Raw genomic sequence first — 13,509 nt, 5'->3', positions numbered from 1 at the left:
TGTTTATACATTGCCCTTACCAACTCGGCAGCCATGTTTTTTTTTCTGAATAATCTCTGGCGGAATTTTTAGTTCCGGAATTTGACACATTTTCACCTTGTGAAATGGGGTCACCGACGAAAATGGTCATTATGTACAGTTGTGAACAAATCGACAATCAATATATGGATATTAAGGATTGACAGTTTAACCATTTCTTCATTTGATTTTGTACATGTATGTTATTCAAACATAATGTGTTACACGTATATGTACTGTTGTATACTGAGTTTCCGAGCATTGTCTTGAAACTGGAACGTTTAGATATAAACTGATAAACAAATATTAACATTTACCAATGTATTTGTCTGTAGTAACATTTTGTATTGTATGTTATATATACACATATATATTTATAAATACCTACAGTATATACGAGTATGATGAGCCAGAGGAGATGATTATATAAATATGGTCGGGGGGCAGGGTGATCAAATCCAATAAAGCCCGCAGAGCTTTTTGGTATAGATTTGATCACGCCCGACCATATCTAATCGGCTCTGGCTCATAATACTCATATATATATTGTAGGATAAATTTTTGATCACCTCATGTGATACTTCGATAGTATGTCTCTGGTGTACATGCAAGAAAATTTCAATCAGATTTTTATTTTAAATCTCAAAAATATCAAATTTCGCCCAAATGCGACTTCCAACATGCTAGAAATGACGTCGCTAGCATGCGGCCACTATCCTTAATTGCTATACGCTCTACAAAATATATCATCTTCAGAAAAATTTATCATTATGCATTAAAATTTTCAGATCTGAATTGAATTAGATAGATATCCCAAAGCTCAAGTTTTTGTCACTTTACGCGAATTTTTTATGAAGATTTTAACGCATTTGTGACATTACTTTTGGATCAACCCTCGTATTTATCCCGGTTGCCAATATAAATAAATTTCATGTAACTGAAAATGAATTATACTTGCTTGTCAATATAAATAAGTTACATGAATTACAAGCCATCATGAATAGATTTCATTAAGTTGCATGTCAACATACATGTAAATACTGGTAAATCGCAAGTCGATAAAGAAGTACATAGCATCTGGAGGCATGGGATGTTGGAAGTCAAACGTGGGCGATATTTAATACAATCATGTACCGTATTATCTTTCAATTTGAGATTTTTTTAAATTTTTCCTATCGTTTAAGCGCATAAATATGCAAAATATTTCATATGAAATTACAAAAACTTATGAAGGTTAATTTGTAAAAGTTTTAATTAAATTGAACAATTTTTGACTGTTTTATCGCCGAATATGGACGACCAACGCTTGAAAATTGAATGAAAAACGTCAACCTCAAGGTGCAGCTTGGAGCACCGGGCGGTCATTAAATTATGTGCGCAAGCAGGAAAATTTCCGATGAAGACCAAGAGGTTCTTAGATGTTGCTTAAAATGGCCCACATGTGTCTGGCATCAGGGGTTTAAAGATGGAAAGATTGATATATTTTTTGATGAAGAACGAAATCCCATACAGCCTGGATATTGCACTTACGGATTTCGCTAAATTTCCTTATCTATTTAAAGACGAAACTGCTTGGACAGAGGTTTTGGACCTAATTGATCTACGATACGCCTCAAGACAAATATTAAAAATTTGACAATTCTTGGTATTAAGATACATATTATAAATGGGTTAAAAGACACGAAAATTAAAGTGTTTGGAACTGAAAAGTGTTTACTTTGGAAAAGCATGATATGTTTGCCTTCCAATTGTTTGACGTCACCTGACGTCGTAGAAATATGAAACGCCGTGTTCCGTAATTTTAATTCATGGAAAGTAAAAATCGCTGTATATTTTTTAAAATATATCAAAATCATCAGATTTTTTGCATACTTATTTGGAATTGATAGTCATTAAATAAAACATACGTCAATCTTTCAAGTACACAGTGATTTTCCCGTAAATCCCAGTGTCTGCGAACCTTTCTAAGGCCTAAAAAAAAATTGTGTGTTAAGGGTAACACTGATGAAAATATTAGGTTAGGTAGGTAGGGATTTTTTTTATTTTATTATATTTTTTTGCATGAATCCTAAGAATTTTTGTTTGGTTCATATTTAAAAACGTATTTTTTATCGGAAATAAGATAAAATTCACAATCGGATAAAATCAGACATCTAAAAATGGTAGGATCGGGCCATTTTTGTAGGTTAGGTCGGGTTACCCGATACACACAACTTTTTTTTTGGCCTAACAACCCCCGCATATAGCTATCTTATTTGTCAACATGTTTATCTTGCACATCGATTGATTTGATGGAAAAATAAATTGCGCACAAGTACGGAAGGGTATCGGGGCCTTCACTTAATGTGTTTCAACTTATAAACTGTCCTTCTTGAATGTATTGTCAACATTCATGTATAAAGTATTATGAACTCTCATTTATGCACATGTACTGAATTGTATCTTGTGATTTCTATTACCTTATTGAATTTAACCAGTTTTATTGCGTTATCGACTTCACAAAATACTTATGATTCCTTATTTCCTAAATAAACAAATGCTTTGGAGCTTTTTCCATAGTTCATAAAAGGATAACCCGGCATATTGATAGGAGAGGGAATTTCCATCGTTTTTTACCTTGGTCGTGCAAAAAAACATTCATATCGTACCAGTGTAGCGGATAGTGGATGAAATATTTCACTTGTGGATACAAGCACCAAATTTTGCATGAAGGTTCCTTGAACATTACTTGATCAAAAAATATCGTTTGTCATTCAAGTTTTGGTCATTTTGAAATCATTTTTCTCTTATTTCAAAATGGCGTCTTTTTTCCATAATGTTTTCATGATATTTTAAATATTTCTGGGTAATGTTTTTATTTTCTGTGAAATTATGAAGAAGAATTTGTTGTATGATATAATTTGATGTTCATTTCATATATGAACACTCTGCGCATGCGTTTAAAACATGACGTAGCTCATTTTTGAATGTACATGATCTAATCGTCTTAGCAGTTGCGCTGCAAAGAGCAGTGCAAAATAATTCGGACTTGAAACATTTGCATTCCCCAGAACAACTAATATAACATCAACATTTCAGTAGTTCTAAACTAGAAGCCGCCATTGGTGGTAAGGATGTCCAGAGTGAAATCCGAAAACCGTAATCTTTATCCCAACCCTATCTGGAATGGGATGTGAGTTTTATCACTTGTATAGTGACTGACCCAACGTATGTTTAGCTTGCAATACAGATCTCTTAATATGCTCTACAAGTGCAGCTTCTAAGGGATCGAGGGATGCCATTGTACGGACGCTGCTTACGAGCAAAGAGGTCAAGGCGCGTGTCATTTACTCTATTGGCAGTGCTGGACCAAACATACATGATGTGTACAAATTAATTATATGTTCTGTCACACTGTCACAAGGAGACCTTAAGAATCCGAATACATCTGCAACGCTCTCAAACACATTTCAGCCTGCCATGCTGTCATTTTACATGTCCCATCAAATACGGATTCTGCATCACAATCCGTGAATGCATGAAAGAATTAAAGTACGTTTTATCTTGGACCCACTGATCAAACATTATCATGAATTGGTATTGATCGCAAATTCCTGCCCTTTCACCCATTACTCATCAACTTTCAAATCATCAAAAACACCCACACCAATAACTACAACAATCTGTATCCGAACTTGATTTGATACTACCCAAGGCTGCATGTTTTGTATGTAGGAACATACAAGTGTCAGCTTCTTCATGGTTTCAAGATGACACAAAGTCTGTATCTATAGCTCTGTTACTGACAACATTTTTTCCTTTGTTACAACTATAGTAGTTTCTGTCGTTATACATGTAGTTGCAGATACGATTTTGTTCGCTAAAAACCCAATTGTTCAGTTTTTTTTCTCGATACACCGAAGAAATGAGTTCCAAGTCTAGTGTTTCCAGTTACCTACCCTCTAGATTCTTTGACAGTTAGCAATATCGCACCATCATCACCTTTTACAATTGCACTGTTCTGCTCATGGGCTTGCGCAATGGCTATGCTTGAACAATTCAGTGATTCAGTTTTTCTAATGGTAAAGTTTCCAAACAAAAAGCTGATTCTTCAAAGACATAGTTAGCAAATTTAGAAGATGACTGTAGCCTGTTATCTAGACTTTTATTTCCTGTTAGAGCAATGAGCAAGAATTTTTGGAATATGAAAATCAGAACCCCCCCCCCCTCGCTTTCTCAAAATGTTTTTTTAATACTGGTGTGAAATCTCAGTCGATGCCTATTTTGGAAGCTAGTCAAGTATTGCCAACAGTGTACCGACAGTTCCTTCACTTGTTATTGACGGCCCATCATTAGTCAATTCAAAACAACCGAACGATGTCAAACCTTTGATAACTATGCCAATGACATTATCCTAACGCACATCACTTCGCTTGCACAAGGCCATCGGAGAGTAGATATTGCCTTCGATATTTACAAAGATGATAGTCATAAAGGTGAAACTAGACGAAAACGAGGCATAAGATCTAGACAGAAGATAACTAGAAACACTAGACTGCCAAACTCTTGGAACACTCTTCTTCGGTGTAACAAGAACAAAACAAGACCATCTGGATTTAAGCAGACCAAATCGTATCTGCAACTATTACGACAGAAACTACTATAGTTGTAACAAAGGAAAAATGCAAATCAATGCAAAATGCTAATGCAAAACATGCAGCCTTGGGTAGTATCAATTCAATCATCACAGTAAGTTCGGATACAGATTGTTGTTGTTATTGGTGTGGTTGTTTTTGATGATTTAAAAGTTGATGAGTTATGGGTGACATTTGGAAAGGTCAAGGATTTGCGATGGATACCAGTTCATGACATTGTTAGATCACTGGGTCCAAGATCAAATCATTGTCATTCTTTCATGCATTCACGGGCTGGGATACAGAGTTTGCATTTGTTGAGACAGGTAAAATGACAGAATGTCAGGCTGAAATGTGTTTGAGAACGTAACAGAGGTACTCAGATTCTTAAGGTCTCCTTGTGACAGTGTGACAGAACATAAAATTAATAAACTAGAAGAATTTGTAGTCATCATGTACGTACATGTACGGTCTAGCACTTCCAATAGAGTAAATGACATCGCACCTCGGCCTCTTTGCTCGTAAGCAGCGTCCGTACAATGGCATCCCTCGATCCCTCAAGAGCTGCTCTTGTAGAGTATATTAAGAGATCTGTATTGCAAGCTAAACACACATCAATTGGGTCAGTTACTATGTAAGTAAAAAACCACAGCATCGCCTTCCAGATAGGGTTGGGATAAGATTGCGGTTTATCGGTTTCACACGGGACATCCTTACCATCATTTGCGGCTTCATGTCAAAAACTACTGAAATGTTGATGTAATATTTGTTGTTCTGGGGAAAGCAAATGTTTCAAGTCCGAATTATTTTGCACTGCTCTTTGCAACGCAACTGCTTAGACGATTAGATCATGTACATTGAAAAATGAGCTGCAGCATGTTTTTAAACGCATGCGCAGAGTGTTCATATATGAAATGAACATCAAATTTTATCTTAAAACAAATTCTTCTTCATAATTTCACAGAAAATAAAAAAATTATGCAGAAATATTTAAAATATCATGAAAACATTTTGAAAAAAAGACGACATTTTGAAATAAGAAGCAGCCATTTTGAAAATGACCAAAACTTGAATGGCAAACGATATTTTTTGATCAAGTAATGTTCAAGGAACCTTCATGCAAAATTTGGTGCTTGTATCCACAAGTGAAATATCTTGCTGAAATATTGACCTATATAAGCCGCTACACTATATCGCCACTCCCCCGATCAAACTGTCCCAGAATCATCCGGCGCCAAATATTGATCATAAATGATATATTATAGTCCTTTGGTTGAAAAATTCGCATTCGTTGATGTCCACAAATTCATTTAAGATTTTGTAGCTCCCGCCCCGGTCTGAAAAAAATCGGAGGGACGACATGCGACCCAGGTCGTCCATCCGAATTTTTTCAGACCGCGGAAGCTACAGACCTGCAGCTAAGATTCTGACAATGGGTTATCACTAAATATACGTTTTACCTCAAGTTACAATTACAGGGGTCGTCAGAGGTGCCACAGAAATTCCAGGCTTGGGCATACATGCATATATCGCTTAATTCCCTTACTCCATCACTACTCTAACTCCCGAAAAATTCCTCGCTGTTTTTATGACGTACGTCATTTTTTGCATTTCAAAAATCTACAATCAAATGTCAACAATTTACAACGGTCAGGTTCAAGCTAGAATGTGTCAAAACATGGCAAAATTACATCCTGTTTATTTTATCTACGATTAATTGTGTCAAATAAGCGATAACCTTTTCATTGGCACGTGATGATATCGATATCTTTGACATGTAAACCATTTTGGTCATTTGCAATGTTCAATTATTCTTAGAAACGTGACGTCATTAGAAGCATACTAGTACCGGACTCGGATTTAATATTAGTGTAATGTGATTGATTGTTTTGGCAATATTTATTCATTGTTATAGCTGTGTTTCAGCACATTGATGGTCATATTAAACAATTAAGAAGTTGTGTAATTGAAATATAATGAATTACAAATGTAGCAATTTTGAGTGAATTTGAATCAATATGTAAAAAAATTTTAAACATTTTTAAAAGATGCGGAACTGACGAAAATTGAAAAAAAAATCCAGTTTGAAACGTCCCCTCTACCGCTTCAGGTTTCAATACACAACCAAATAAAAAGAGAGTCCACGGGGGTTTTTCTTGCAAAAGCAAGGAAAATACCCGGATGAAAAACGTTGAAAATTGTGCGATGTATTCCAATGCAAGTGACTTCCGAATGTAGAAAAGATGTCAAAATTTCTCATTATAGCTCTCCGTAAAATATCTTTTTTTGTTCATATGAATCTTTTCAAGTTAAAAATGATAATATGTCAATAAAGATGTCTTAAATATTTTTCCTTTCATCAATTTCAATTTTCCATAAGAAGGGGGTGCCGGCCCGGACTTCGAGCCCCATCCCCCTTACATCCAAGCATGAGCATTTAAATGAGTGATGTTGACTACCAGATATATAGAGATGGTTACAAATATCCACCTATATGAATGAATAATATGGGTATGTATACTCTACATGTATATGAAAAGTTTGGGGGCGCGAAAAAAAAAAATTGGGTTGACATGTATTAATTAAATGTGATCTCGGAACATTTCTTACTATCCAATGATTTCAAATGTGTTGAACCCCCCACCCACACACACACACACACACACACACACACACACACACACACACACACACACACACACCATATTGTTCTTACATAATCATTAAACAAGGGTGTACAAAATCATCTATTACTAAAGAAATACACGTATTTGATCGTAATTTTTTGTGATGAAGTATCTAAATGGATGAATGTACTTACATCGTCCACGTACACCGTATATTTAAGGATGAAATTAATTATCTCTGAGTCTTCAACAGGTATCTAAAATACATGTATGCAACCAATACAGATCCAAACGAGAACGTAATGTACGGGGCTGAGTTGTGCCGTCTGTTATTCACTTCATGTTGAAAGTTGTTTGATATCCGGATCACTTAGTGCAGTTAAAAGCAGGATGACTAAGACCCTCTAGTCTTTTTCATTTTTTTTTACTTTTCTTTTAAATTGAAAAGAGACAGACCCATCGCCCACACAAAACTGTCGTTTCACACATTGACGTCATGAACATGTATATAGTTGATTGTATACATAGCACGTTTTTATCAACAAGAAGACGGGTATTGTTATGCCATATGCATTGTACATGCGTTGGTTGCACTTTATTTTGCTGTGCACACAATTATACAAAAGATCGAAAAAATTACATGAATAAGTGAAACGAGCGATGTTTAATAGGATGAATTTTATTTACGGGCCATGAGCAAATCCTAGGTCAAGTCATTTAAATTCATTTTCATTTTTCGATAAAAGTAATTTGAATCAGTTTTTCACAATGATACATCCTGAACGTGATGCTGAGCTAGACCAGTCGGTTAGCAGATGCGACTTTTCTTCTTAAATATTGCAACAACTTTTACAACGTTCTGGATCCTGATTCAGAATTTTTTTCCCAGGGAGGGGGTCCGAGAAATAATTGTGTTTTCCGGGGGGGGGGGGTGCTGAGGCATATGGACGATAATTTTACTTTGTAAGTTTTACAAATTTTAATTTTTCGGGGGGGGGGGGGGATGACCCCCCCCCCCCTCCACCTTCAGACCCTCTAGATATACTTTATTTTTTATAAATATGCATGTAACGTTATATGCCTACGTTAACAGTATGGTTTAAAACATTGGGTTTTATTTTACCTTTAAATATGATTGTAGGCATATATGTAAGTTATTAGTTTTTAAATAAAGTATTATAAGAGCATTTTTCAGATTCTACCAAATTTTCAGACAACAGAGTTTGCAATGAAATTATAATTAAACCCGATGATATAGTTCGATCCTAAACTAAATGGGAACGAATCAGAACGTCACCGTAGTAAAAAATAGAAAAATGGCGTTTCGTAGATGTTTACGGACGCACGTGTTGACATCAAAAATTTTCTCCGCCTCATCATCAACATGGCAAGTTTGATTATTAATCAATGGAAATATAGTAATAGAGTAGTAATTAATGTAAATATATTTTTAATGAAGATAATGAAGTGAAACGGACTTGTCGGCTAAACAAACTTGCTCAGCATAGTTACAAAAAATTACAGGCCTATAGCATGGTCAAGCAAACCTCTCAGCCGGCTTAAAATGGATTGGAAATTTGTAAGCTTATATGACAACATTTGCTCTTCTGTCAAAATATGGTATCTGTCAAAAGGCATTTAAAACATTGGTCACACAGTGGCTTTACATTCTGCCTACAGAAATTATGTTTTTGTTTTTGACCTTCATTTTTTTTCTAAAATCACTGTCACAAATGTTGTATTCTTTATGTAACTAGTCTGTCCCAGTTTCCCATTTCACAATGAATGGTTACTCCTTATTACACTGTACGTCCCTGGCTCCCTGCTCTTATAGTATACCAGAGAATTCATATTCAATAAGACTGTCGACTGTATATATTTACATTCACTAAGTATGAATCCCTCTATTTATTACGGGATTGATCGTAATTCACAGCTTTTCTGGCGTGCGACCAGTTCTCGCTGAGTATTGTTTCTCGCCAGTGCATTGTTATATCATTTTTCTTATATAATTTTACACAATGTATGTGTTGATAAAATGGCAAAACATAATCTGAGATTCCTCTGACTCTAACCCCCACTTTTATATTGTGACACACGTCACAATATAAAAGCGGGGGTTAGAGTCAGAGGAATCTCGGATTAAGCGAAACTCGCACTGGCAAAATGAAACTCGGCAAGAACTGGTTGCAAGCCTGTATAGAATCTGATAGGACTGAAATCTACAGAATGTAGTTCTAAACAGTTTATCAAAGATAATCTGGTAAAAATCTTCAGCTTTTATTAAAAGAAAGGTGTAAATATAAACAATGAAGTGCTCTCTTTAATGATTCATTTCCATTATGAGGATAGTGATCATTGCAGAAAAAATTTTAAGTAACACTCTAATGCAGGTTTTGTATTTTTTCTACAATGTCGCTATCTTCATATCCCACATGAATCACCAAAGGAAGCAGTCTACTGTTTAAATGAATGAATGACCATTGTAAGATATTAGAGCATTTCTAAATTGTATTGATTATTTAATAGAATAATTTCTTGCAAGTTGTTTTCTTTACAGGTATGATATTATTGATAAAGTATATTTTATTTTTGAATTTCAGTTTTGGAAGCCACTGTACACAGAGATTCATCTCCGTGCCAGCTTTTGCCAATGTCAGTGTGGCATGGTCAGACAGAGCAGTAAATCACATGACCAGTCATGTGATCAGAGTTCCCTCAATTTCACTGAGCAAATTCCATTTATCAGCTTCCAGGGAGAAGGAAAACGAAGCTGACGAACCCAAGTGGATTTCTGAAAAGTTTGGAAAAGAATGTGTGATAATTCCAATAGCCATCGATAAGATATATCTTCTTCAAAGGAAATTAACAGATCTGAGTTGGCAGAATGATGTTGGGTACTTTATAAAATCGGCTGGGGAGAGGAGCAAGTTTGATGTTTATCTGTATGGGAAAACCAAGGAAGAGGCAGAAAAGGTTGGAAGGTTGCTAAAAGAATGGTTTGAAGAAAGAACAGGGGGTTCCAAACCAAAACCTCTGCACACTTTTGAAGGGTTTGTGCCAGCCCAACCTGAAGAAGGTGACATCCCTGCAAGCCATGTACTATTCAAAGTGCTTAAAGATAAAGAAAGTGAATTAAGGAAAATTGAGGAGCACTTTGAATGTAAGATACATTATAAGAGATTTGTTTACAGAAAAGGTTTCACTGTACATTCTAATGATGCTACAAAACGAGATGAGGCAGAAGTGGCCCTCAAGAAAGTTGTGGATGGAGCTTTGGAAGAACTGAGATCAGCTGATGTTTTAATTTTTGATTGCCCAGATGAATTTTCAATGGCGGATGTTCTCTCAAAATGCGAAAAAGAATTCGAGGAAAATGTTTATTTTGGAACCTCAAGGAAAGAAGGAAAGATTTATGTAACAGTATATGCAGACAACAAAGAAACTGCAGCAAAATTTCAGGCATATGTTTTGGATACATTTCAAAATAAAACAGAAGAAGCCAAAAATCAGTTCAAGAAAATTGTTAATGTTGACAAATACACAAGAAGCTTTAAAGATCATATAAACCAAAACTTCAAAAGACAGTTAGAGAGGGATTACCATTCTAATGTCAAGATCCATTTTCATGAGAGTGAAAATGATAGAAAGAAATTACAATGTATTGTCACTGGGGACAAAGCAGAGGAGGTCCAAAAGGTTGCAGATCAAATCACAATGATGAAGCATAGCTTTAGACCACTACCAAAAGTGTTAAAAGAACCATTGAATGCTGACTCATCAAATATTAACTAATGTCCTGCTGTGTGTTTACCCTAATTGCCAATTTCAATCTAATGTAAATTAGAAGAAAAAAAAACTCTGCAGTCTACAGTGAATGTTGTAAATTGAATTAAATCAATTGCTCTGAGTTGTATATTAGACCAAGATAAAGTGATTTGATTTGAACATATTTTTATTTTATGATTTACAATTTTGATTGGGCACAAGTTCTGTTTCTTAGATTGCCTTCTCCCTATACAAATACATGATACAAGATAATTATTGATTACACAACATTTAGAGGTCAATTAAGCATTGAATGCTTAATTTTGGATGTCGTTGGTCTTATAACACACCATGGCGATACAGACAAATTGTAATGTGCGGTATGATAATTTGTGTGCACCGCCTAGGTATAGGTATGCTTCAGGACCGATAAAATCCTAGAATAAGCATTTAATGTTTATATTTATATTCATTTTGATGTTAATTTGTATGAAGTATTTGAGTGGCAATGTCTCTTTAAAGCCTTTATGGGTGGCAGGGGATAGTTTTGCATTAGATTGGTCAGGGGAGAACCTGAGGTTTGGCTTGTTATTTGAGGGGAAAATTGCTAGAATGTTTATTGCATTCAATTTGTGAATCGAGGAGCTCGTGTCAATTTCATTGATATAGGACACTTTAGTACTGGTTGCACTTTTGATCAGATGTGGAATGAAAATGTGAAACTGGCCCAAATTTTCACATGAAAAAAGTGTGGGCTCAGAAGACGAAATGTCACTCAAAGGAAAGGTGATTCACCACCACCCCCCCCCCCCCCCCATTAATTGGTGATTTTTTGCATGGGTAGATTATTCTACAAATCCTGATATGTTTGTTTATTGCTTTGGACAGGAGCATGGTACTGGACCTGTGAAAAAGTACAATTTTGAGATCATCCCTTGCTATTCTATAAAATAATAAGTTGTACTTGTTTTATTCTTAAATGTTTAAAAATTCTCAACTGAGAGTCAGGACCATGCAACAAAATTTTAGCAAAGGATCTATTGCAAATAACAAAAGAATTGACCAATAAGAAAGATGGATTTCCCAAAGAAAAAAATTACTTTTGAAAATCAAAGTTTTTTTTGTTATTTTCTATTGTGCATATTTCTAAATTTTTCGAATTTGCATTTTGAACCTATCCTATTGCTCATGTACTTTTATTATTAATGCTCAAAGTTGGCTAAAACAGCATTTTCTCAGTATATTTATGCATGGTTTTTGGCCTAGATATCCTTCAGAACCGGCCTAGCTGTTCCTAAAGAAAATCTTAGATATTTTGATAGTTTTGTACAAGGAATAACTTATTTTTAGGGGCACCCTAACCCTGGGGTCGAATTTGTTTTGAAAAAAAAAACCGACAAAAATTTCGGCAACTATATTTACAGCTGAAAGTGTAAGTTTGGATAGCTCAGTAGGTTAAAGTGCTGGCTATGTCACATGCACATGATTTTTATTTTGCCGTGATTCGATTCCATTTGTGGGCATAATTTTTTCTTTTTTTAAAATAACTGGCATTTATAAATGAATACCCTTTAATTTTCTTTATGCAGATTTCTGCATTTTGCATATGTAACTTTAATCTTCCTGATGAAAGCATACAGTAAAACTCGTTTAGTACGCGAAGTTTTTTGAGTCCCCTGTAAAATATTTTATAAGAACTCTGCAAAATTATACGGTTATAACGAATTCGGATATAACGAAGTAAATCCATTGGTCGCTTGGACTTCGCTATAACACATATTTGCTTTTTGAATTAAAGATACCGATAGAAAAGGTATATACTTAACTTCATATAAAAGCAATCAACCGGAACTACATGTAGTATACCGTAGAGTAAGCACGCTTTGCTTGAGGACAAGTATCATTTACTCTGTGTTACTCGAGACAGTTGCTACGTAAAAAAAATCATGCCGAGGGAAAACTGTTTCGTTTGCCTTTCCAGAACATCTATTGGAAATGGTACACTTGTGGGAGAAATACTGCATGCAAAGTTGATGCAATTCGTTCTTTGCAAAGAACGTGTGCAGTGGTGACATTTTAAGCAAAAAATGCAGGAGGAAGGTTTATAGATTAGAAAAAATGGTGGTGGACCAGTTAGAGTTTTCTGTCCCCTCGTTATCCCGGCACCAGGAACGTCCCCTTATGCAAGGGATGCAGCTGTTAATACAGAGTTAAATTGAATGTACAGTGAATGATGATAGTGTTCGAACGCCTCGTAAAAATCACTCTTTCTGTTATTTCTGTTCTGAAAAATTGAGGCAACGTGCATTATTTGTCGCAAAGAATCAAATGGTTTGCCACTTTAAAATTCGTGCCACACGAGACTTTCGATAGTTGCTAATGATGTCCTTGGTTGTAAATAAACGCATATATAAAGAACATGTATTGTAATACAGGATCCACACTGGAAAAAAAAACGTTCATAACTCATACTGCTCGGACAA

The 13,509-nt window shown here is 35.2% G+C and overlaps 2 protein-coding genes across 4 annotated transcripts in view; one reads left to right on the top strand and one right to left on the bottom strand.

Moving 5' to 3' along the window:
• Positions 1-7,638, bottom strand: part of LOC128180405 (nuclear hormone receptor HR96-like) — a 28,126-nt gene extending 20,488 nt beyond the window's left edge. Inside the window, exon 1 of one of the 2 annotated variants that reach the window (XM_052848503.1) lies at positions 7,453-7,638. Coding sequence is in view for 1 of the 2 variants with exons in the window: in XM_052848502.1 (XP_052704462.1) it covers positions 21-35 (15 nt within the window). In the remaining variant the exon portion in view is untranslated. Of the gene's footprint in view, positions 1-20; positions 65-7,452 lie in introns of those variants that run through there. The other variant, XM_052848502.1, reaches the window with a different exon arrangement.
• A 922-nt stretch (positions 7,639-8,560) lies between these two features.
• Positions 8,561-11,206, top strand: LOC128180574 (uncharacterized). 2 transcript variants are annotated; one of them, XM_052848693.1, is made up of 2 exons: positions 8,561-8,645; positions 9,862-11,206. In XM_052848693.1, exons 1-2 carry the CDS (start codon positions 8,575-8,577, stop codon positions 11,051-11,053), a joined length of 1,263 nt encoding a protein of 420 aa, XP_052704653.1. In that variant the 5' UTR covers positions 8,561-8,574; the 3' UTR covers positions 11,054-11,206. The 2 variants fall into 2 exon arrangements, with proteins under 2 accessions (XP_052704653.1, XP_052704654.1); XM_052848694.1 differs by lacking the exon at positions 8,561-8,645 and adding an exon at positions 8,687-8,837.
• Positions 11,207-13,509: the final 2,303 nt, after the last annotated feature.

This window comes from Crassostrea angulata, chromosome 4 (genome assembly GCF_025612915.1).
Source record: "Crassostrea angulata isolate pt1a10 chromosome 4, ASM2561291v2, whole genome shotgun sequence".
Classification (NCBI taxonomy): Eukaryota; Metazoa; Mollusca; class Bivalvia; order Ostreida; family Ostreidae; genus Magallana; species Magallana angulata.
The sequence above is the reverse complement of the archived record's forward strand: the minus strand, read 5'-3'. Positions and strand labels throughout refer to the sequence as shown.